The sequence below is a fragment of the Prunus dulcis genome, chromosome 2 (assembly GCF_902201215.1).
Source record: "Prunus dulcis chromosome 2, ALMONDv2, whole genome shotgun sequence".
Lineage (NCBI taxonomy): Eukaryota > Viridiplantae > Streptophyta > Magnoliopsida > Rosales > Rosaceae > Prunus > Prunus dulcis.
This window is the reverse complement of record NC_047651.1, coordinates 3,554,253-3,580,389: the sequence shown is the minus strand read 5'-3', so window position 1 is coordinate 3,580,389 and position 26,137 is coordinate 3,554,253. Positions and strand designations below refer to the sequence as shown.

At 37.9% G+C, this 26,137-nt stretch overlaps 3 protein-coding genes across 7 annotated transcripts; 2 read left to right on the top strand and 1 right to left on the bottom strand.

Moving 5' to 3' along the window:
- Positions 1 to 447: 447 nt before the first annotated feature.
- Positions 448 to 1,746, bottom strand: LOC117617471. Its single transcript, XM_034346849.1, has 2 exons — positions 1,317 to 1,746; positions 448 to 1,142 (listed from the first exon to the last, which is right to left on the bottom strand). Exons 1-2 carry the CDS (start codon positions 1,744 to 1,746, stop codon positions 448 to 450), a joined length of 1,125 nt encoding a protein of 374 aa, XP_034202740.1.
- A 10,834-nt stretch (positions 1,747 to 12,580) lies between these two features.
- Positions 12,581 to 18,870, top strand: LOC117617823 (phosphatidylinositol 4-phosphate 5-kinase 6-like). The gene is made up of 8 exons (XM_034347389.1): positions 12,581 to 14,336; positions 15,332 to 15,499; positions 15,812 to 15,977; positions 16,379 to 16,495; positions 16,565 to 16,758; positions 17,687 to 17,826; positions 17,919 to 17,997; positions 18,114 to 18,870. The coding sequence occupies exons 1-8, from the start codon at positions 13,180 to 13,182 to the stop codon at positions 18,400 to 18,402; spliced, it is 2,310 nt and encodes a 769-aa protein (XP_034203280.1). The 5' UTR covers positions 12,581 to 13,179; the 3' UTR covers positions 18,403 to 18,870.
- A 4,224-nt stretch (positions 18,871 to 23,094) lies between these two features.
- On the top strand, positions 23,095 to 25,164 carry LOC117617824 (transcription termination factor MTERF6, chloroplastic/mitochondrial-like). Of its 5 annotated transcripts, none has more exons than XM_034347393.1 (3): positions 23,095 to 23,310; positions 23,420 to 23,478; positions 23,860 to 25,164. In XM_034347393.1, the coding sequence occupies exons 1-3, from the start codon at positions 23,264 to 23,266 to the stop codon at positions 24,828 to 24,830; spliced, it is 1,077 nt and encodes a 358-aa protein (XP_034203284.1). In that variant the 5' UTR covers positions 23,095 to 23,263; the 3' UTR covers positions 24,831 to 25,164. The 5 variants fall into 5 exon arrangements, with proteins under 5 accessions (XP_034203284.1, XP_034203285.1, XP_034203283.1 ...); XM_034347394.1 differs by having other exon boundaries at positions 23,390 to 23,478; XM_034347392.1 differs by having other exon boundaries at positions 23,095 to 23,478; positions 23,615 to 25,164.
- The last annotated feature ends 973 nt before the right edge of the window (positions 25,165 to 26,137 follow it).

Here is a 26,137-nt window from a genome sequence, read left to right as displayed (position 1 = left end):
ACGATGGCAACAAAGGTACAATACAATACCAATACGATGCATATAAAGAGAGGACATAACGTTGTGTAGGAAAGGAAACCAAGTGATGCCAACGTGACTACAATCACATTTCACAACACCAAATCGAATACAATTTAAATGAAAATAAAAGGTACATCACAAACGAATAGAAATGCTAATCTGTATGACACATTGGCCAGTGGAACAGTACTAGTGTTAAATAACAGCTGGTTTCAATAAAACAGGTACAACTGTATGTTAACAAATTGCTACTAATAATAGGCTCTCATTGCAAGGAACTTGTTACCTTGTTCCATATGCTTCACATGACCGTTTAATTGACGGACTTCCATCCCTGCAGCATCACCGAACCTATTCATGAACTTCACAGTTGATGACAAGTGAGGTACAAACTGAATAACTGTGCAATATGCGCAATTAGAGACTTCAGTTCTTGAGAGGGACAGATTGTTTGCATGTATTTCGGTAGTGGCCCTTCACACCACACCTTGAGCATTTTTTTTGCCGGGAGTCCTCTCCTTTGGAAGGTACTCTTTGCATTTTGCGACGGCCCGGCATAACCTTACAAACAGAAGGAAGGATTTTGACATTGTTCAAATGTTCGGGAATAACCCATGTGCCTTTAGGTGGTACAGGATAAATAGATTCAGCATATGCAGCTGCCCATGTAGCTCGTGTATAATAAGAAGAGGCAAAGGAGTAGGGGTTCAAATTCAAGTGCCGACATACCGCAATAGCATGCTTGCACGGGAGTTGCTCCAAGTCAAACTTCCTGCACGTACAACTACGGTTTGCCAAGTGCACCAGACCGTTCAAATCACCATCCAAAACATTATACTCAACATCATTGATTTTGACCACATTCATCCTTGACGCAGCGTCTAACCTCTTCCTTAACTTCTGTTCACCCAAATCAGGGCACAATGTAGAATGACATTTCATTGCTAAATCTCGACGTTCACTAAACCAAGTGAGAAGTAAATTTGTGATTTCATCGATCAAGTGTAGGACCGGAAGCATCCTTGCAAAACGAAGAACTGAATTAATGGACTCCACAATATTCGTTGTCATCACATTATAGCGTCGTCCATCACAGTGGGCCCGTGACCACTTCTCAACGCCTGCACGTAGTAGATAATTTCGCACTCGCTAATTGTTTATCATCGAGAAGTGACGATTGAACTCCGCTAGACGATAAGACTTCGCTGCCCTTATAAAATACCCCAATATCGGATCCCGTTGCTTCAAGTGAAATGAGGCTTTCATATTGCCCTTCAAGTGATAAAAGCAAATACCATGGCTTGCCCCAGGAAAAACTCTACGCAACCCATGTTGTATGCTAACATTGCGATCAGATATGACAACAAGATTCGAGCAATCACCAATTGCACAATGTAATTTTCTCAAAAACCACTCCCATGCTGCATCCGTCTCCAAATCTCCAATCCCAAAGGCAACAGGATATATGTTGCGATTTCCGTCAAATGCGGTCGCAACAAACAAAACACCTTTATACTTGCACTTCAAATGGGTAGCATCAACAGCAATCACGGGCCGCATTGACGACTTAAATCCTCGTATGCATGAACCAATGGACATAAAAAAATATAAGAAGTGGTCGGCTGCATCAGTCTCAATGTATGTCAAAGTTCCCGGATTTGTACGCTCCAACTCATAACAATAGGAAGGGAGAAGGGAATACGACTCTTCTGCAGACCCTCTCATTGTTTTGAAAGCTAACTCTCGGCTTCTCCAAGCCGTAGAGTAGCTTATGCTGACACCAAATTTTTTTTTTCACATCTGTCTTTATATCAGCTGCAGTATAAATGCTGCGCGAATCCTGAAATCTCCATTTAACACAGTCAGACACCAATTCGGCCGTAGCTTGAGGATGGTGACTACTTACAAAGCTCAGATCACATTCATGAAGTGGATCGTATTTAACAACCTTAAACTCATGTAATCCAACTTTATATGCCCGAAGTTTCCAAGGGCAAGGCACCTGCCAACAACGAACACAAAACCGACGCTTCCCAGATTGGACTGTTCTGAACCGAAAGTGGCCTCTAATTGCTGCTAAACTGATGGTTTTTAAAAGGGCAATCTTATTTGGATACACGCGGCCAACCTTCAAATTTGCTTCCCAATTTATGCACGAAAGTCCTCCACCATAACCAATATATTCCACACTCTCACCATGCTTCTAATCAACCCGAATTGTATGCATTTCACTCGAACTTGATTGCCGGGGAGGTTCAGATTGCACCTGTCTACACTGCACAGTGGAGGGTTCCGCACCGCTGTCCTCATGAGGATGCACAATTGGTGCAGAGTATGGTTCCTCTTCATTGCTAGGTTGATTGAAATCAGCAACTATGTTTTCACCGCTTTCAAAATGAACTTCTTCAACCCAATCACTCCAATTAAAACCATTCCCACCATTTTCAGTTTCATTGTGCGAAATTGCCACATTTCTTCGTTCCACAACAAAGGTAGCAGGAGCATTGCTACTCTCCACGCTTACAATGCCATTGCACCCTTCAATACCATGCCCTTCGATGTTTTTCAAGCTTGCTACTAAAGGGGTTACTTTAGAGGCCATAACATCAGTGTTGTACTTGAGAAAATATTGAACATCATCATTGTCTTCAACCCTTATCTGCTTACTGACAGATGCGGATACAGGAACTGAATACTTCAATGTGACACTATATTTCGTGGGCTCTGCATCCATGATCTTATAAATGCGTTCAACAAGTTCGGAAAACGTTACGTTCCGTGACACTATTATGCCTTTAGCCTCCCCACCTTCATAACTCTCAATGTTATCCTTCTTAACCCAATTTCCATTGTAGCATACCAAAATTCCAACTGTATCCATTTCTGCAAAAAACATAAATAATTACTACACCGATTCATAACACTAAAAAATACAAAATAGATGAATAAAAACATGCACAACAATCATTCCACTACACATATCATCTTCTAAATCCTCAAATCTTCAAAAGTTAATTGTAGCTGCTTCAACAATTAACTTTTATTCCTTTTTGTTTTTTCTCTGATTTAGAAGATGATATCTGTGGGTTCCAAGTTATTAACAAACTAACATACACATACAATGGCAGAAATATGAACCCTCTAACCCTCCAAGTCTTTTGCACAAATGTAAACACCTTCAACAAAAGGATCCGGTTGTGATAGAAAGCGTATAATGTAGTACAAGCTCAATTACCAAATTCGAAACCAAAACACACAAACTATACTTCTTACCAAAACAAACCCAGAATGCCAATAAATTCCCCACATTAGCATCTAAATTGAGCCTAACACTAGCCGTATTTACAAATTTGTAGGGCAGACAAAGTTAACCTATGATTTTTCTGTGTGCTGTTATTTTCACCATTATCAAACACATTGCACTACATTATACACGCATTCGGTCAATTTTAAACAAAATTCAAGTTCACCAGACAGCTCCCACTGCAGATAATATCACAAACTATGAATTTCAACATATCACAACAAGTGCAAACTGAAAATTTAAGCTTTTATGCCCTCTGTGGTGACAAGGGGCTGAACGATTTCATAATACACATACACTACCAAACCAATATCACAACTCACATCCGTTCACAACGACACCGGAAGTCGCCACTTTCCCTTCTCTGTGGAATCGCAGCAGTCAGCTCGATCGGGAGGTCAACAATGGGCGCCGTGCCTTCCGGCTTCGCTGCGCCCAAACTAGGGTCCCAAGTTTGAGGACATCTGGGTTAGGCCGATGGATGGGTTGCGAACTGGATTGCTCAGTGGGAACATGTCTCGCAACCTGGACTTCCCCCAATTTTTGCCAACCTTCCAACACAGAGGAGAGAGAGTTGAGCTGAGTTCAGACAAGTTCCCTTTCAGAAAAGGCCAATAACGGGTTGATACATGTGCTTTTATATGGAGGGCAGTTTGGTCATTTCACGTTCACAAGTGATTATATCATAACACAATTTGTAACCTGATTATTTCAGAATACCACTTGTGAAAAGTGATTATATCAGCTTATTTCCCATAAATTTTCTATAACTGAAAAGCTTAAAATTTCTAAAAATAATATAATTATAAATATATTATTTATTCTTGCATGTTCCAACACCAATTATCCATCACTACCGCCTAGCTCCCTCCCCCACCCTCTGCATACACACTCTACTTTATATCTCTCTCCCCCTCTCCCCTCCCACTCTCGCCCTCCCCAAAATCAAAATTTTTTTGGGGTAGGTTGTTGGAGAATTGAGTGATCAAATGACAGATATATTGTTTGGCATATGGTAATCTTCGACAAGAATTGAAAGTGTTTGCAATATGGCTATAGGTGATGTTGTTTCAAAAATAAATATTCCAGAGGATCATATATGAAAATATTATTCTTCTTCGATGGAGAGAGTGAGAGAGGGGGTGGGGAGAAATGAATGAGGGTGTATTAAGACATTACAGAGGGTGGGGGAGGGGACCATTGGGCAGTGCGTCATAGTTGGTGTTGGAAGGGGTGAGGGGAAGTCGTAGGATAGTGAGGTTAGGTTTCTTTTTTTTTTTTTTTTTTAATTAATTTATTTTATAACATGATTATGTTCGTTTTAACAAATTTCAATGTTATAGTTATAGAGAATTGACTGAAATACCCTTAAATTTAACGTAAAGTTTTACGGAGTTAGACGTAAGTTAAAAGTTTATGTGGTAATCACACACAAGTCTAAAAGTTCACGTGGTATTTATGCAAATTTCCCTAATAAAAAAGAGATAAAGCGCAAGCAACCAGCCACAACCACCGACCACCCAAGCCCAAGCAACCAGCCACAACCACTGACCACCCAAGCAACCAAGAGCCAGCAGACCCGCCAAACTCGCCGCAACCACCAAGAGCCAATAGACCCACCCACCACAGATGCTTTCTCTCTCCTTCAGCCACAACCCAGATATTCGCCGGATCTGCCAAGGCCACTACATCATTGTTCCCAATCAGCCATAACCCAGTCGAAATTCAAAGAAAAAACACCGCACACAAACCCACTGCATCATCGATGTGCCCCTCTTCCTCAACTCCGTTTCTCTACTTCTCTTTGCAAAGTCAAAAAACAAATTGCAAAACAGAAAAGAAACATAAATGCTTTCAAAAATAGAACTAATAAATAAAGAGAAAATTAGACATAGGAAGAGGAGAAGAGAGACAATGGAGAAGAATAATATGAAAAAGAGGGGGGAGTTGCAGGCAGGGGAGGAGAAAGAAACTAAACAGAGGAGGGGGAGTTTCATTTTTTGTCGTGAGGAAGAAGAAGAAAGTTTTATAAATATAAAAAATTAAAAAATTAAAAAATTAAAAACTTACTTTTCAAAAAAAAAATATTATTAAAAAAATTTAGTCCCAGTCCAATCAAATTTACACCAAACGTAGTACACGTATTATCCAACTTATGCCAAGCCAAGCCAATCCAAGACAGTCCCAAAATTTAGTTCAGTCTATGACAATCCATCGTACCAAACGACCCTTTTCAATCTAAGTAAACTTTGTTTAACATAGGCTGCCTTCTCCGTATACAATTTCTTGATCAAGTGGGCATAGAGATACTTTACCTTAGATGATTATTCAATTATTATTTTTTGATAAAATAGATGATTGTTCATTTTGATTACAAGACCAATATGTATGACTTGTTCCTATAGTTCAAGCTCATGCATAGATTGATAGATACCCAAAAAGAGAGAGGCCTATTATCATAACCTAAATAAACAAGGCCCAGTATCTATGGGTGTGCCAGTGGAATATCTTGCCGAGGAATCAAATGAGTCCGAAATCAGAAAATATTCACTAATGTATAGATAATAGATTTTGGGCTAGTTTGGCAATGTTTTCTAAGTGGGTTAAAAGCATTTTTTGCTGACATTTGGCAAAGATAGTAAAGTAAAAGTGCTGATAAGGATGCGAAAGGAGTCAAAAGGTACTGATATGCGAACAAGCCATCTAAGATTTGAACTTTCGTGACACTTTATTAATATATGTCTACGTGAGAAACTCTCCACTCCAAACTTCTAAACAAGCCATATGTTTGGTATTTAGCTATCAAAAACTACAACTATTATATTGATTCAAGTGGCCAAAATTTAGAATTAGATAGGTGGCATGCACTTGGTTTAGTATTCATCTATCGGATGCACACTTTTAAGCTGTCATTTTGTCTAACGTAGATACTCACGGCCAGCATTTAGCGTACAAAGCAGGGTTCCAAAGGATTCCACAATAAACAAGACAAATCTGATGGGTGTCATGTGAACTCAAATTTGACCACCATCCCCAATCAAAGGGCTATACTATTACTATAGCACTAGCACAAAAACAAAACCGAGTTGATAATTAGTAGCAGATTGGTGGTTTGTTTATATTTAATTACAAAATCTAGCTCAGATTTCATTTGGGTTATTTTTCTTCAAGTCTTCAAGCAAGAAGACAGTGTCAAAGGGTTCAACAATTATACACCCCAAAACCCTAGAGCATTGAAAGGCCTAGAGTAGAAAAACTTGGGTAATAAAATAAGAATGTCATTGTTTATCTATCTCGGCCAATCACGTCATGTTAAATAAAAAATTTATCACACCTAACATATCGTGATTCGTTGAAAATAATAAAGGAGGGTTATCTATATGTCATACAACTGTTTCTCGGGCTAGAGAGGTAGGCTCCAGGCAAGGCAATATAGATTCAATATTTACTATAGCAAAACCAGATAAACTGCCAAATGATAGCTGAAAGCTGATAATACTGCATGGCTGATTTTGACCCCATTTCAGCTTTTGACATCAACATCCAGGCTTCATTCAACTTCAGCCGTATCTTGGATTCTACTCAACCTCACAAAAGTGATTGGTTTTGGGAAACAGAGTTCTGCAAACTGCTACGCCGCCTAAACAAGGCCTGAACAGTCTGAGGCCAGAAAAGAAAAGACTGGTGGTAATGGTGAAGAGAAAGGAGTGTTTTTTTTAGAAGTAAAAGAGGTTTCCATATTTGGTGAAGCTTGTCAGCGTCACTTTTTTCTTGAGACTTTGCTTTCAGATTGGGAGTTTAACCTTAATAATTTCCAAAGTTTTGTCAACTCGCAAGCAAACCAAACCCCTCTCCTCCCTCCTCTCTCTCTCTCTCTCTCTCTCTCTCTCTCATCCTAGATATTTAGATATTTGTTTTTTTCTTTCATATTTTTTACTGGATTTCGCCTTCAAACATGAGGGTTTATACTTATAGCAACTCCATGCAAACTACAAAAGTTTGAGGCGAACGGTAATTTTTTATCCTATGTGACACTTTGCCCTGAATATTTTCCAAGTAATATTGATTTGGATTAATTATTTTAAAAGTCAATAATGCAATATTCTAAACTCCGAGAAAGATGAATTCAAACTCATGTGCAAAAATACTGACCAATGACGTGGCAAAGCTAAAATTGTAAAGTTTGAAGGACCGAAGTAGAAAATATAAGTATATAAAACATTTAAGCATTCAACATGTTTAGAGCTAAACATTTCTAATTTAGTCATGTTTAAATCGTACGGGAGAAAGGGCCATGTGGGCCAAGGCCTATATCTTAATTTTTGTTTTGTTTAGAGAAGGAATCCGTGATTCTAGGTCCAATGATGTATATGCTGTCTCCTATAAGCCTATTCCTATTTCATAATGCTTTTGTTGGCCTACAATAACTTAATGTTCAAGGTGAAATAGCTTCAACTCTTATAGGTCAAGGTTTTGTTTTACTAATCTCCTCCCATTTTCAAGAAATGATTAATGAGGAGCTCTTCTATTTCTTCTTGCTCGTCCTGAGTGGACTCTTACGCATAAGATATGCAATCTTGTCATAAACAGTAGATTGTTCCACATACATCCTTGTGAGAATCCGACGGGATGTGCACACATATAGTATTTTTATTTTAATGCTATAATATAATAGCACCACTCTTCAAATTGCATGTATTCTAATTAATACTTCTTTTATTGATGATAATACCATTTTCTATTTTCACTTAAATTTTTCGAGGAAATTTGGATTCAAATTAATCATGTTTTTCCTTTATTAATTATTTTTTAAAGCAAACTCAATTTATAATATTTTTTTTAATACCAACGATATTAAAAGTAGAAAAATTTGGACAAAAGACTTGAAGTGCATCGGTAACTGATGAAAAGGTTTGGATTGTCTATAGACACAATAAACGCAATGTATTGAATAATATTGAAGGTCACATATTTCTCTTTCTCAATATGAAATTATGTCCTTGGATCAATTCCTATATGTCGTGGCTACCAACTATCTTACTTATAAGCTACTTAATTTCAAAATTAATTATAAAGATGATGATTCCTTTGGGTTGGCTTGAAAAATAACATCCCATCTTTTCTTATAGCCGCCTTGTCATTTGATAAATAATAGTTTTTTTTATGTCCAAAACTATGGCATTTTTGGACTTTATAGCACAAGCATCATGGCTAGCTTTAATAGGGAGAAATACCTACGAGCACTGATGTGCTTAGCACGATGACAAGCGGTGCGGCCTGCTTTATCATTACTCTTTTTATATATACACACCTTTCTTTAGGTTTTAAATGCGTAAACGGATCTAACCTAATAAAAAAAAATTAAAAATATAATTTACAAATGAGTGATGTCAAGATTTCAACAAGCACATGAAAAAATAGGACAAGAAAATTGAATAAGATGATGACGATGATGATGATAGCATACAATAGTTCAGAAAAAGAATATGAAATTGTAGTTGTTAGATCAAAAAGAAGGAGATATCAACTGGAAGTTGGACTAAAGCATAAGGATCACTACTTTCTCTTCCAAATATTATTACAACTTGAAATGAATGGTGGCTTGCCTTGTTAAGGGTAGACAGAAAAACTGAATGAGGCATGGTCCATGACCTAGCTTAAATTCTTGTTCTATGTATATTGTCTCTTTTCTTAGATGTGTCCCAATCAACCATGCAGAGAGTCGCAGACAAAGTCTAGTTTGAATGTGACTGCAACCACCCCAGAGGGAGACCACTCTATAAACATGGTAAACATCAACCCAATAAGCAGCTTAATTTTGGTGCTGTCATGGGCTCTGTGTTTGTGATCCCTGTCATCATCATCAATTCATTATACTAATTGTGCATGTTGTAGCAATTATGTCCCCCAATCCCAAAGCTATTGAACACCCACCCCAACCCCAAAAGTCCCAAACCCTTTCCAAGCTCCAAGCTCCAATTTCCAAATGAGTGACCGAGTGGTATAGACCATTTGACCTAGAATTAGGCCAGTTTAGAATTTAGTGAGGGGTGTCCCTTGAATTGTAGGAGTTGATGGGGATGATAAAGTTGACACCTAATTATATTACACCCACACATAATAGTAATTTTGTAGTATTTTTGACTTGTTATTATTATTATTTGACAAGGTCGCATTCTAAATTAGTCTAATTTATAGAAAGAGGGGTCAAGCTCAAGTACAATGGGACAGGACGCGCTGTCTTGACTTGGCCGCATCTGCTATTTACTTATTATTTTTAGAATACATTGTTATTAGTGTTGATGAAGGGCTGCAGAATTGAAGTTGTGTTCTCATCTTTTGCCAACCCTCTTCTAGCCTTCATGTTTTATATTTGCACAACAATCTCAACTTTTCACATGGCATAATATTGATATTCCCCATCCAAAACGTATGGAATTTTTTAAATATGAATTTCCTATTTCCCATGACAGTAATTGACCTTCAAGTATAGGTTATTTTCTTTGTTTTTTTTTTATTTTATACAAACGATATTCTATTTTAATCTAATCTAAATTATAGAGAAGGAGATTCGAACTCGAGTGCAAAGTGAAGAACACATATATTCTAGTCAACTTATTCTAAACTACCCTAATGAACATGGAGGGGAACCACACTCGATGCATTCGAGCGAGCAAACTACTTTGATTAATTGGCCTTGCCCGCATATGAAAACCGAGACTTGAATTAAACCATTTGTGTTCAAATGAAAACCAAATAAGATGACTTTTAGCTTATGGTATACAAGACTTGAATTAGCTAGAATCGAGACAAACATAGCATATGATGCATATCCATAAACTACTATTTAACGTGCAAATTAGTTCATTATATCTATGTATAACTATACTTAATCAATATTTTATAGGGAAAAGGACTAGAATCGAATGGAAATTGAAGATAAGCATGCACATCGAATGTTCTTTACAATAGAATAATAGAATAGAGATTTGAGATTCGGTTGTGCTTTTGTTGTGTGAATCATCATCATCATCATGTACTAATCAGTGGTGACTTGTCTGAAAAAGGACAAGTGTCATCTTTAAATCCAGCAGGCAAAAACTTTTTTTGTGGGTTCCATGGATTTAGGGTGTGAGGCTTTGACCTCCTCTTTCTCTTCTCAAGTCTGTATCAGAAAGCAGGCTGCACGATTGGGACCCTGAGACGCGTTGCGCAGTTAATTAATTCAATGCCCGTTAAGACTCGTTCTAAGACTCATCTCCTGCTTGTTAATTCATTTTCATTTCATAGCTGTTAGCCTATTAGTTTTATTTCTATCAACAACAACAACAACAAAAAACCACAACATTCGTTTTCATTTTTGCCCTTCTTTATCTTATATTTTGTATTTGGTTCCCTTATTTTGTGTTTTGTTGTTTATTTTATAATAGGAATCATTTTTGCTCATAATTTTAACCCAAAGTGTATGCTCACTATCTTTCTCAACACTTGACACGTGTTCATAAGCATAACAATAGTTACATAAATCAAAGTAAAAAGTTAACTATCATAATACCTATAGACACGTGTCAAGTATTAAGAAGATTGGTGAGGATACACCTTGCGTTAAAGTGATGAACAAAAATATTTTCATTTTATATGCCAAGTGCATTTCACTTATGCATCATGAAATTAAATGCTAAAATTATTATATACTCCGTTTGAAAAACTTAAAAGGACTCAATTAATAAGGTGTGCATAACTGTTTGTTTTATTGATTTTTTTTTTTCCAGTTCTTGTGCAAATTTAAAACATATAAACACAAAAGATGGTTGGATGAAATGAATGGCCGAGAATATTTTTATTTTCAATTTTTCTTAACCTAGTTTACAAATCTTAATCCCTTTTGTATATAGTTGAAAAAAAGAAGACAAACTAGTCACTTATTTATTTATTTATTTATTTCCAAACCAGACTTTTTTTTTTTGTTTTGAGAAAGGACGATTATTTGCATAGAAAGTTAAGTGGGGATACAATCTTGAATAAGGAGATCCTGAACAAGCTAAGGGGCTCAGGGTTCAGGGTTTAGCATGTATTTATACTTGGAGCAAACCTAAATTTCAAGCCAAAAACTTCAGTAGCTAAAATTAAGTAACACTTTTGTTTTTCTTTCATAAGTAAATAATATACACTCCATTTAACATATATTCTCTTCCAACTTTATTTAGAGACATCAATGTTCCATTTATTCAATAATTTGTGTTTTTTGTCATTTGATTATAAATTTTGTTGCCTTAGTTTTCAATGACAACGAACTACATGCAGTTGCAAAATTAGGTACCAATGATTGCTATCTATTAGCGGCCTTAAGATTCAATCCAATAATGGTTATTAGATAGGAAATTTGGTGACTAGTATTGGATTGGATTGGAAATGAAGGTAGGGTTGAATGACTTTTCATGTTGGGGGAATTAGGAAGGATTAGTTATAAGGTATTGTTATCCTATTATTTTATGGGGATTATATGGGATAAATTTTCTTCGTAAGTAATCCATCTTCTACCTTCAACTTGGTTAAATTTTTTTTTAAAAATCATTTCTTCCTCAAATATGCTTTAAATATAGTGAGTGTCCAGTCCAATCTCCAATCCAGTCCAATATTAGTCACCAAATATGACATTAGTTTTTTTTTTTTTTCTCTCGTTTGTCTTTGAGAAACAAAAAGATAAACTCTAGTTAATAACAGATAAGAGAGGTAAATACTTTCAACCACTTCAGCTATAAAATATTTGATCTTAATAAACTATTTTTGGTCTGAATCTTATTAAACTAACAACGGTAAATTGTAAGGTCAATTTTGTGGTATAAATAATTCACCTTTAGTGTGAATCGAACACAAAACCAAGGGTATAAGGATAACACCTTTAACCACTTAATTACATGTTGTTTTGGCCATCAAGATCTTAACCAACTATTTTTGGTCTGAATTTTAGTAAAGTAATGATGGTAAATTGTAAGGTCAGGTTGCGGTTAGAAATAATAATTCACCTTTTTGGTCCTAAAGGTATGATGTAATCATGTTGGGTAGAGCATAAGAGGTTAGTTTCTGAAATTGGGAGTAGTTAAGAATTATATGAAAAGGAAAGGACACCATTGCAAAAGCAGCTGTACTGAAAATGGTGTTGAGGCAAAAAAGAAACGAAAAACAAAAAACAAAATGGTAATGATTTAAAAATTAAAACCAAAACTAAAATTAGTAGTGGTATTTGGGGTTTAGTCTGATTGAGACACTAAAAATGGCAGACATTTCACCACCATCATTCTTTTCTCCCCTCCAACTGTTTGGTCTGCTAGCGGTTCTCGGAGCCAAAACCGGAATCAAAAACCAATGTGTTGAATCCTTTGTTCAGACCCAACGGAGCAGGAAAAGAAAAAAAAGGAGAAAAAAGGAAAAGAAAGAAAAAAACACCAGAAACAGAGAAAAAGCCAGTCATTGGTACCAATCGAACCTTTTTGCTTTCCCCATCAATCAAATAGTTCGAATTTTTTCTGGGTTTTTTAAAAAAAAAAAATTTCGAAATCTGAAATACCCACATCACAAAACCAGAAAAACCCACAAAAAACAAAACCCAGATTTGAAATTTTGTTTTTTGTTTTGTATCGATTCCCTCCACGTTCTTCTCTCTTCTGGGTTTGTTCCATCCAGGAATGGTTACTTTGCTCTGCTTTTGAAGCACGTACATTGTCTGTAAAAGAGATAAAGAGAGCAAAAGAGAGGGGGATAGAGGGTTTTGATCTGGGATTAATGAGCCAAGAGGAATGTGAGGAAGGTGAAGAGATAGAGGTAGCTAACCAGAGGCTGGTTTTAGAGAGATAATGAGCAAAGAGTTCAGATTCATTTTGAAGGCCTGCAAAGCAACTGTGCGCAAAACACATACTGGTGGAAAGAAAAGGGCCAGCCCTTTATTCACAACAATGTCTGTAGCCCCTGCAGATGATGAGCCTGGTGAAATCGGCCATGCTGAGAAGGTCCTCTCCAATGGTGACTTCTATACAGGCCAGTGGGTTGATAACTATGCGCATGGCCAAGGCAAGTACTTGTGGACAGATGGGTGTATGTATGTTGGTGAATGGCAGAAGGGCAAGACAGCAGGGAAAGGAAAGTTTAGTTGGCCTTCTGGTGCCACTTATGAAGGTGAATTCAAGAATGGGTATATGGATGGTAAAGGGACTTATACAGGTGCTGCAGGAGACACCTACAGAGGTTCATGGGTTATGAATTTGAGATATGGTCAAGGGACTAAGAGCTTTGTCAATGGGGATTACTATGAGGGTGAATGGCGCCGCGGATTGCAGGACGGTCAAGGGCGGTATCAATGGAAAAATGGGAACCATTATATTGGTCAATTGAGGCATGGAATGATTCATGGGAATGGAACTATGATTTGGAGCAATGGGAATAGGTATGATGGGTCTTGGGAAGAAGGTTTACCTAAAGGAAATGGCACATTTCGGTGGGCTGATGGGAGTTTCTATGTGGGGGTTTGGAGTAAGGACTCAAAAGAGCAGAACGGGACTTATTACCCAGCAGGGTCCTCTGGTGGTAATGTGGATTGGGATCCTCAGGAGGTGTTTGCAGTGGACTTGAATGATTGTAAGATATGTTCGGTTGAAACTATTTCGACTTTCCCTTCACAGAAGATGCTGAATTGGCCTGGAATGGAAGGGGAGTTCCCGAACAAGCAGGTTATTTATAAGAATGGAAACGAAGGGAATGCGAGGCCTAGGAGACCTACGGATGCGAGGGTGAGTAATTATAGTAGGGGATCCAATGGAGATAACATGTTTGATGGAATTGATCGGAGTTCAAGAGATGGTAGTGGAGCATTTGGGAATCTTGAGTTCGAAGGTTCGGTTGCCAAGGGGAATAGACAACAGCACTTTAAAGTTCAGCCAATGAAGAAACAGGGGATAACGATATCCAAAGGGCATAAGAACTATGAACTTATGCTTAATCTGCAGTTGGGGATCAGGTATTCATGATTTGTTGGTTGTTTTCTGCCCTTCATTCTCCCCCTGTTCTGTTTTATCATGGCTTTTTTTGCCTTTCTTGTTACACTTTTTGTTCTTCCTATGCTTTTGATTCTAATCTTTTGATCTGCAAGTAAATCTTTGAGATAAAAAGAGTTGAACGAGAAGCCTTGGAAATGTACCATGTGGGAGGGAATATTTCCTTCAAAAACAGTTGCGTCAAATGTGTTTTCGGATCTTTTGGTTGTTTTGTATCAGTCCTTATTGTACAACAAAGCTTAAATCTAAGCTTTTAGTTGCTCGGTACCCCTTCATTCATCCTTAATTCTTATTCATCTCTTTTAAGGCCTCCCAGCTTAGCTTATGATGATCTGCTCCGTTCAGGTTCATGTTTTAGATTTTCATGCTATGTACATCATTTTAAAGTTCTAAAGGCTTCTTAGAGCTCTCTTAGTCAAAGAGAAATCTGAGAAAAGCCTTTGAAATTTCTCTGAATATGAGAAATTACAAGCTACATAGTTTCTTTCACCAACTGCTTAAATCATTAGGTCAATTTACAAGTTTGTGAGACCAAAATGGCAGAAAAGAAGGCGAGACCAACATTAGATTATGTTAGACTTACCACTCCTTTTTACAATTAAGGAAAATGGAAAACATTTATATGGTCTTGGAAGCGATCCCCAGGGGCAACCCTGGAGGGCAATCATCCTTGCTTCTGCTAGGGTGGCATGGTTCTATCGGTGGAAACCTGCTACTCTACCAAGCAAATATGATCCTGGGAGGATTTAATTATTAATTTTTTACAACTCAACATCTAAAGTTTTTAACTATTTTTGTATTTTTAGTATATGAGTTTCTGGTATGGCAAAATTGACAATTTCAACTTCTTTCCTTTCGTGAAATGAAAAGGTTTCCACTAAGAATATGAAATTTAAAAGTTTATCTTCATGAGATAACTCTTCATTGCATGTAATTGGTTTCTTGTGCCATAGCACAGACATTCTGTTGGAAGGCCTGCTCCAACTACATCTCTTGACCTGAAGACTTCAGCATTTGATCCAAGGGAAAAAGTATGGACAAAATTTCCCCCAGAAGGATCCAAGTATACTCCACCCCACCAGTCATGTGACTTCAAATGGAAGGATTACTGTCCTGTGGTTTTCAGGTAAAGACCTGCAAATGTTTCTTTTTTAATGGATCATCTTTCTCTATCTAAGTAATTTAGTAGTGTGGTAAAGTAGTTGTTGGATTTTGTATAATACAATTCTGAAACTACCATCTCTGTGACACGAAGAGTTTCGTAATTAACTCATAGTTTGTTACAGATATATGACTTTGTCAAAATCAGGGCTGCTAAACAGTGACATGTTTTATCATACAAGCACACTACTAGCATATCGTTTCTTTACCTTCAAAATCTCGGTTGGTTCTGATTGAAGCATACATGGGTTACTGATTTGTCCTATTTACCCCTCAGGACTCTAAGGAAATTGTTTAAGGTAGATCCAGCAGATTACATGATATCAATATGTGGAAATGACGCCCTTCGAGAGCTCTCATCCCCTGGAAAGAGCGGAAGCTTCTTTTACTTAACCAATGATGACCGGTACATGATAAAGACCATGAAGAAGGCGGAAGTAAAAGTAAGTTTTGTCTCTTCCCTTTTCCCCTTTCCCCCCACTTCCTGCTTTGCCCCCACCAACCCCGCCCCCTAGATTTATATTGACTATTTGTGCCAAAACTTGCAGTTATAACCATATTCTGTCCCCTCAATTAAGATTTAAAATTATCAAATTTAGCTGACGAATGTTGTGATTCTTGAATTAATCCATAACAAATAAGAGTCTGTACTTTGTACTGCTTTCTACTTCTGAAATTCATGTCTGGCATTCTCCAATTCCAAAGGTAGCACTGAATTATGTTGCTGCCACTACTATTTAATCATGACATCCTTCCCAATTAATACCCGAGTGAATTCTGATTTCATCCTTTAAGTTTCCACACCATATAATGTGCTGATCTCCACTAGCCAACACTGTTACAGGTGCTTCTGAGAATGCTTCCAGCTTACTATAATCATGTTCGATCCTTTGAGAATACTCTGGTCACCAAATTTTACGGTCTTCACTGTGTAAAATTAACAGGGACTGCCCAAAAGAAGGTAATGTTCTTTGGTATTTAACCTTAATTGAGTTATCAACTTCTGATTATGAACTTTATGAAATTCCAGGTGCGATTTGTCATTATGGGGAATCTATTTTGCTCCGAGTATGGCATTCATAGGCGGTTTGATTTAAAAGGCTCTTCCCTTGGCCGTACAACCGATAAACCTGAGTCCGAAATTGATGCAACAACGACTCTTAAAGACCTTGATCTTAATTATATATTTAGGTTGCAGAAGGTTTGGTTTCAAGAGTTCTGCAGGTATAGTTTTGCTTTTCCTCTGTCTATCATCTGTCCGTCTCTCTCTCTCGCTCTCTTTCTTTTGCTGGTTGGGAACTTGTGTTCTAAGTCTCTTCTCTATGATTGTTTTGGTCTACTGTATTAACTTTTTTTGGTTAGGAAGAGGAATAAAAAATATATGAACGTTCCCTTTCCTTCATTATAGTGTTAAAACTGCGTAGGAATAGCTAGAGTCACCATCATAACTCATAAGGTTGATGCATATTATGCAACCTCAATATCATTTCTCTCATAATGAATCTTTTCAATGGTAGGAACCTGATGAGAAAAAAGTAGTTCCTCAGTCAGATTATACTTTCCACTATTATGCACAATCATGCGTGTTGAAAAAGAGTTCCTTGGCCTTAAACTAGCTGCTAAAGCTCGTTCTTCAGAATTTTTGCAGTTTTGGTTATTTGTCAAACCTCGAAAGTAACTAATGCCTGACTTTAGGAAAAAGGAGTGGTTGATTGAGGATGAGTGTAAGATGCTAAGCACTTTTGAGCAAACATTCAGGTCATAGTCAGAACTTATGCTAACCATTCACGGTTTAATTCTCTCTCTCTTTTTTCTTTGTCTCCTAACATTATCACTCCATGTATGCACGTGTACCTATGCAGTCCGTTGAGCTTAGAAACTCAATTTAGCAAAGCTGATTAAGTTATTAAGCTTAGGCTTTGTATCTTGTTGTGCATTAAGCATATCTATATAATAATAAAAAAGCATAATGTCTGAATAAATAAAATGATAACAATTTCCATAAGGTTTGAGTTTGCATTAGATTCGTACACTTTGAATGCTATGTCCATATGTGAGAATGTTTGGTATATTAGAAGTTAGATATGGAGGATTTTGCAGTAATAATTTAGTCTAGTTTCTCTTTTTAAGTTAAAAGTATACCTTGATGCAGGCAAGTGGACAGAGATTGCGACTTTCTTGAACACGAAAGAATAATGGACTACAGTCTGCTGGTTGGCCTTCACTTCCAAGAAGCCTCATGCAGGGAACCCCCCACACCAGACCGAACCTCTGGAGTTCGCACTCCTACTGGTTATTTCTAGCTCATTTCTTCAATTACTTGGCCAGCTCATAAATTCAAAGCAAACCCTTTCTGACACATGATTTATGTTCTGATCTTGCAGGAAATGCTGACCCTGACAATGAAGGGGCCCCTCGCCTTTCTAAAGTCGACATGGATAGGCTTCTTTCTGACTCGAACCGGTAAGAATGAATCCATTAACACTGTGCTCCATTAACACTCTGCTAACTTTCATCTTTTGAAGAACTCCCTAGTAGTAATTATACCTGATTCATATGATTTCATTGCATTCTTTCAGGTGGTCTTCGATTAGATTAGGTATTAATATGCCTGCATGGGCTGAAAGGACAGTGAGAAGAAGTGATTGTGAGGCTCAGTTGGTTGGAGACCCAACAGGAGAATTATATGATGTCATTCTGTTCTTCGGTATAATTGACATACTACAGGACTATGATATCAGCAAAAAGCTTGAGCATGCATACAAATCATTCCAATATGACCCAACTTCAATCTCTGCTGTTGATCCGAAGCAATACTCAAGACGCTTTCGTGCTTTCATCTTCAGAGTTTTTGTAGAAGACACATGACGGTATAATTTGACCTGAGTTTTAACTTGAAGCTGGCAGTCATCCCTGTATAGTTGGTCTTTAGCGGAAATGGCAATGCTTACTAAAAAGAAAGCATCAGTTTGGTCATTGACATTGTCATTGTCATTGAGTTTGAGTAGTGGCTGCCAGGGGAGTATGCTTTGGCATATCTGTTATTGCATTTATTCCCCAGTGTCATAACCTCTTTTAATTTATAGTCACAGATATATGATGTGTTCTGGTTAGAGATTAAAGTTGTGAACAGAGTTACTCAAGCCTTTTGGAACTGTAAATGAAAAAGAAAACCAAAAGGTGTGGACCTCCAGTGGATGTGATTCATTTTGTATAAAAATTTGTTCTTCCCAGGTGAGGTGTCTCTGGGATTTCAACATTGAAAGAGAATGTACAGGAAATGAACGGACAAGCTCTAGTTTATCTTGCCTTTACAATTAGATGGGCAATTGTGTATTTTTCTTTTTCTGTTTTTATATTGTTTTGAGATGTGATTCTTTGTGTCATAGCCTAAATCAAGCTACATATCATGATCTCCATTGAAAGGCCAGCAGGTACGAGGTTGGATGAACATGCCGGTGCAAACAAATGAATGACAATCCTAACATTCCTAAACAAGATGTGTTTCTTTCTTAGGCACCTCTTCTAGTAGAGGTTGACAGCCCTAAATTGCCAACTGCATCGCAGCCACTTTAACTAGTATATTCGGATATAAATAAATGAAATTAACATATCCGATTCGGTATAGTTTGTACCCACTCTTCTAAGTGATATAGACGGGACTGGTTCGATTTTTTTTTAACAGACGCTTTATAATTACCGTGAATCTATTGTTGCTAATAAACTATTTTATCATTTCCTATTTTTAAAATCAAATTTTATTTGTCAATGGATATTGGTAATGTTTATCTTCAACTATTTGGTATTACTGATATTTATCTTCTACTGTTATGTTTTCTTTTCCTTATCTTAGCATTTAACTAATTGTGTTTAAAAACAAGACGTCACGGACGGACTTAGGAATATGAACTCGTAGGGTCATAGTGTAAAAGTTCAATTTTTTTTTTTTTTTTAAAAGATGAAAGCTTGGTGGGGAGAGGGTTAAAGGTTCGTGGGTTGGTGGAGATTGGGGATTTAGGTTTAGGAAATGGGGGTTTTGGAGTTTTGAGAAGGGTCTGTTTCAACTACAATCTGTTCTATATATATATATATATATATATATATATAATTTTTTTTTTTCGAAAACCTGGACCAAAACGATGTTGTTTTGGCCAGGTCTTTTAAAAAAAAATTCGTTGCTGCTGGTCCAAAACGATGCCGTTTTGGTGGCAGCGCATTTAAAAAAAAATTTCGCTGGATTCAAAACGACGCCGTTTTGGATCCAGCGCGTTTTAAAAAAAATTTGCTGGGTTGGTTCAAAACGACGCCGTTTTTGCCAGCCGGGTTTTAAAAAAAAAAAAATAGAAGCTGACCCAAAACGACGCCGTTTTGGTCAGCTTCTTTTTTTTTAAAAAAAACTGAACCCCTGTTCAGCTTCTTCTTCCTCAAATTTGCAGCTCCTCCTTCAGCCATTCATGGGGTCACAAACAGGTTGAAAAGGACCTTCTACCTTACGTTCATGGAGTCCATAGGGTCATTTGACCCCATTGATCCCACTGTGAGTCCGTCCCTGGTCACGTCGACAGGACCCGATCTTAATTCCACTTTGGAATTTGAGTCGAATCCTGTGCGTGTCCAACACCTGGCAATGTCGGGCACAAATGACCTTTTTACCCTTCCTGTTACAATTACGTTTAAAACTCCCCTTAGACTTCCGCCGAATATTCGGCAGAGTCTTCCCTGTAATTTGTCCAAACCCAAAAATTTTCACCTGTTAAACAAGCAAATATATTCACCCCAACTGCCAGAATAAGTCAACCAAACATTTCACAACTCTGGTTCTCCACTCCAACCAGATATCAGAGCAGTTACTACAAATTTACAAAACATTAAGTACTTTACAACAAAATCCTACGTTTCGTGGGTGGCGCGGGAGCTAGGAGTGGCCAGGTGGTGGATTCCTGTGCACTTCTACTGCCTGGGGGCCCAAAACAATTTGAAAGTGTGAGTGGACAAAAATAATGTTCTTGAAACAATTTATAAACATAATAACCCCTGTAGTAAAAATAACTAGGTATGCAAATCTAAAGTTCGACCGTATTCAGATACCAGGCATTCAATTAAACATATATAGGTATACGTATCTATGTAGATATAAAATATGCACAAATGTCGAGAAAACTCGCATAAAATGACTGAAAGCAATAATTACATAAAAGCACTGAAACTCTTTTAAAACTACCACCTAAGTGTACCCCTGTAAATCCGTCAATTCCCCTGACAGGTTTCGGCAACACACAGTCTATCCGAGCCGCAAACTGGCAGGATTCAGGAGACTATAGTCAGCTTGATCCGTTGGCAGGCCTCGATGACACAAAGTCGACTCGAGCCGCTCTGGCAGGATTCAGGAGACTGTAGTCAGCCTGATCCGCAATCCTGACAGGTCTCGATGACACAAAGTCAGCCGAGCCGCAAATCCTGGCACTCACGGTCCGAGCGTCCCCGAAACTCTTGAGGCAATGTCAAGTGCACTGACAGAACTAAAAATAAACTGGACATCCGTAAACGTCGGTATAACTGAGGGTAAATAACCATATCTGGGTACATGGTGGTTTTAAAATAAATTACTTTAGGAAAGTCTGATAAATACTGTAATCTAAAATTATGCTGCTATCTTATCTGATACAAGCCTCAAACTCTGTTTTCTATAACTTTTTAGCATGTGCAACTAAGCAGCATAGAATTATAGAAATATTACTGCACAAATCATGCTTGGAAAACATTCAATAAAACCTATTCAAGATCAAATATGAAATTTATTTACAAAAATTGTTTAGAAAAGAAAAGTCCACTCACTTCTGGTCCGAGCTAGCTGGACCTCTTGAAGGTCCCTCATGTGGTTCAGTCTGGCCTTCAGTGCCTAATTAACTATGAATATTAAATTAATAAAACTGCTCAATAAAAATATTAAATTAAAAACCCTGACCCCCAGCTCTTAGAGATGCGTGCACTCATCTTAAAGTCAATTCTATGCCCACTGTAGCATTTCAGACAATTAAAACGGTCTTAAAAGATCTGAAGCTTTATTAAGAGATAAATTGCCAGACCGGTCGATCCGGAACCCCATGGGGTCCACGATGTCCGATGGCCGATCTGGGATTCTCTAGAGGTTCCTCACAGAGAAATACCCATATCCTGCGAGTTTGGCCCGAATTGGACGGTCGGATGGGCTACAATCGCGTTATCGCTTAAAATCCAAACCCTAGCCCAGGGTTCGTGATTTCGGAGTATCCGGGACTTCGATTCCCGATCCGTTGAATCCTACACGATCCTGAAATCATGTAGAACGACATATCAGAAATTGAGTGCGATCGAACCGCTCGACGATACAACACCTTGAAATCGCACAATATGGAAAATCTGTTCGGGGCTCAAACGGACTACAAATCGAGATCCGTGAAATTGTACGCGCTCGAGACGACACGAGGATCGCAAAAATACACAGAGTCACTACACTACCCTCACCCATGCGCCGCCACAAGCGCTGACAGCTTGGGTGTCCAAAGCGATAACGGTTCGCCGGAAAAAATCAAAACCAAGGCTCCAAACTTTTGTCCTTGACATACCCCAAAAAGTGGCCGAAAACGGCCGATTTTCAATTCGAAAATCGAGTGTTCTACGGCTAAAATCGATGAAAACCTATCCAACCATCAGCTAAAGCATGAAAAATATGTGAGAATCTATACCTTACTCGAAAGATTTGGTTGAGAATTGAGGGAGTACGAGGGGTCTGAAAATCGGGTGAAAACCGGTCAATTTTCTCCTATTTCCGGCGAACTTCGGGCGGCCCAAGGGTAGAGACCGGTCGTGGCTTGACGGCGGCGGCGAGACGGTTCCGACGGTATGGACGCCGTGGATCGAGACGGCCTGTGGTGGCCGCTGGCTTGATCGGAAGGGGAGGGGGGCGACGGGAGGAGAGAGAAAGCTGAGGGGGAGAGAGAGAGAAGCGATAAAATCTGACTTTTTCCAAATTACCGTTTTGCCCTTCGCGGTAGTTTGACTGTATTTTCTTCGTTATAACTCCGATTCGAGTACTCCGTGTCTACGGACTCGTTTCGTCGTGCTCTACTCAACGGCATAAACGAATTTGCCAAATTCCTTCTCAGTCAAAAAGTCAACTTTTTCCTAATAAAATAATGTGAGGGCAAAATCGTCTTTTTTCTAGAATAAATTAATACTAATTTCGGGATATTTTGTTTTATGTTATTACAACGTTCCCATTGAAAAAAAAAAAAATTTGATGCTTTTTGTTGAATTTTTTTAACAAAGTGGTAAAAGATTTGTCAAAAAAAAAGAAAAGAAAAAGAATTTCAATACATTTAATAAGGATAAACTTGGAAAGGAAAATGACATATGTCGAGAAGAAAATGGAGAAGATCCAAAAAAGAATGTTAAAGAGAAAGTTGCTACCATTCTCCTAATAATTAAAGCATATTTTAGACATAATAGTGGGTGAGGAAATAGGACTTCGGTTGAAAATAACAGTATTCATTTGTTATTTGTATAAGCTTTCGTGAAAACAGTTCGAAACTTTAGAAGGTGTTTGTGTAATTTTTGAAACCCATGGGTTTGGTGAAAACTTCCAGGGAACTCATACATCCCAATTGAGGAAGAGGCTTTCAAATTGCTTCTGGGCCGTACCTGAGAGTAACCACGTCGAGAGTCTATAAACCAAAGCATCATCACCCAAATGTTCTTCGCCCTTTGTCCCAAAGAAACAAAGCCCCTCGACTTTTTGTAAGTTTGATGTTCAACCCTTTGTTTTCGGTTTTCTTATTGCCTCAGATTGGAGTAATTTCTTTGCTTTGATTTGTAGCTATGAAGACTGAAGAGGTTTTTCTGGCAGAAAATTTCCTACCACCATGGATAGCAGCAGTGAGCCAGTGACCGTCAGTGGTGAAAATGGTAAGAAAACTTACCCTAGCTGCAATGGTTTATCCTATACCAGGCAATTTTTTTTGGATGGTTCAGATCTTTTTTGAATGCCGAGAACTGCATACTTTCTAAAGGCAGAAAATCAGCTAGGCTTTAATTCCTGTAGAAATTGTTCATCATCAACCTCTAAAATGATTCAACTCCGCAATTTGAAGACCTTCAGATTGGTTCACTCAATATTTTCTTGTACATTTGCTTCCAAAACAAACAGACTGTTGGTCGGAGATCCAAAACCCTCACATTTTTCTCTTCAGAGTCAGTTGCTTTGCAGACACATCACCTCAGAAATCTCAGAAAACCAACACAATTTAACAGTCACTTACCTCATAAACACTTGTGGATTGTCCCCAGAAGGAGCGGTTTTAACTTCTAAGTGGGTCGAGTTGCAGTCACCAGAAAGAGCAGACTCCGTTTTAGAGCTTCTGAGAAACTATGGAGCATCTCAAACCCAGATATCAAAGCTTATTAGGTCACATCCAAAACTTCTTTCAACTGATCCTGAGAAAACCCTTTTGCCAAAGCTTGAGTTTTTCAGCTCTCTTGAAATTTCAAAAGTGGACCTATTAAAAACTCTGGCTTTTAATCCAAAACTTTTGGCAGTCAGCTTGAGAAATCGGATTTTGCCCACTTATAACTTCCTCAGGAGTATACTCTCTGAGAAAAATGTTGGTGTTATTTTCAAGCACAACTCATGGATTTTCTTGGAAGGTCACTGCAAGCATGTGGTGCCAAATATTGGGCTTTTGAGAGAATCGGGCATGTCTCAACCATGCATTTCTTTTTTGCTAACTCGTGGTACTCGCGTTTTGATGGTAAATCCTGAAAAATTTGGTCAACTTGTGAGTGAGGTTAAGGAAATGGGATTTAATCTGGAAAAATCAACTTCAGTGAATGCCCTGTGTGCATTGTGTGGTAAGAATAAGTTGGTATTGAATAGAAGTCGCGAACTTCTTAAGACATGGGGTTGGTCTGAGGATGATTTTCCCTCCGCTTTCAGGAAGAACCCACAGTGTATGGTTGTCTCAGAGAAGAAACTTATGCAAGCAATGGATCTTTTAGTGAACAAGATGGGATGGTCGTCAGGAATGATTGCCAAATATCCTGTGGCCCTCGGTCTCAGTTTGGAGAGGAGACTTATCCCAAGATGCTCTGTTGTTAAAGTTCTGTTGTTGAAAGGTTTCATAAATGAGAACTTGAATCTGGGTTCTCTGCTGAAACCTACAGAGAAGCAGTTCCTGGAGATTTTTGTGAACAGATATCTTGGCCAAGTACCTGAATTGTTAAGCGTGTATCAAGGGAAGGTAGATATCCAGGATGTCTGATCTGATATGTTGAAATGGGTGAGGATGTAATTATTTTAGCCACCTGATGCTGCGTCACTCGTATGCATTAGCTTGCTTTTGGCACAATACTATAATGCTGTCCTCTACCCTAGAAATTGTCTCTTTAAAGTAAGGTTTAAATTGTATCCCACATCTTACTAAAATTTTGCAGGAATTAAATTCAGTTTTTCGTTCTTCTACTCGGCAGCCTACCTGTTTTTAATTAGATTTATATATGCTTTCTTAGTAGAACAAATGCTTGCTGTAGCGTCGCCCGAATTGTTCTGTTTATGGTTCCCGACTTTGGTTACCCTTGAAAGTTGATTTTGTACAATGTGCGCTTGTATTGCTTCTATTAGGGTACAATATATTGTATTTTGGGCGAGGAGTGGAAGAAACTAATTTCTGTCCATTTTTCAAAAGATAAGAATGACTCTCAATCCTTTATCCCCTGCTCTCTGAGTAATTGTCCTCTGAGATGCAGCTAGCCTAGTTAAGCGGCCACGGTTGGTTTATAGGAACTACTTCAGTGTCAATGATTGATTAGTTTCATATGGAATCATGTCAATATGGCATCAAAGGACTCGATAAGCATCATTTTCTCATTGTTTTCTCTCGTGTTAGCCTTTTTACCGAGACCTTAACGATTAGGAACGCGATATCTGCAATGCTTGATGAATTGGGAATTCAGGGGACATAAAACCCGGCTCTGATGGATGTGCAAAGTAGGGTGGTTTGGCTGTTGTTATATTTAGGATGAATCTATCCCGCACTGATGGTTGTGCAAAGATGCGTGGAACTTCTCTTTGTTCGCCAAAATATAAAAAGAGGCCTTGTTTATTCTTTACTTGGTTGACAGTTTTCAAGAATTGATTCTTAGTTGCCATACATGCAATTCATTGCCCCAAGCCATGAGAAAATAAGTGCCCGAAAATGAATTTTTTGATGTTATGCAAGCACTTAATTTCCTGAAGGGATTTTAAATTTTTTTTTTTTTTAAATGTTACATGAACTTATGCCTTGAAATAAATTTGTCATTAAGAAAAATTTAAGAGAAATGTCACCTTATTTCAAAATTCATGATTTGTCATCTCACTTTAACACCATCCAATTCTTCATCTATTTTTAAGGATATTTTAGTTTTTCCATTTTCAAGGGTATATTAAGAATAGAAAAATCATTATAAAAAAATAAATTGAAAATAAAAAAATTATCACCTTACCCCATCATCTGTGCACCACCAACGGCTCCAACCAACCCCGCCCATCTTGAAATCCAATCCCCCTTCCCTCTTTACAGGCCCTTCC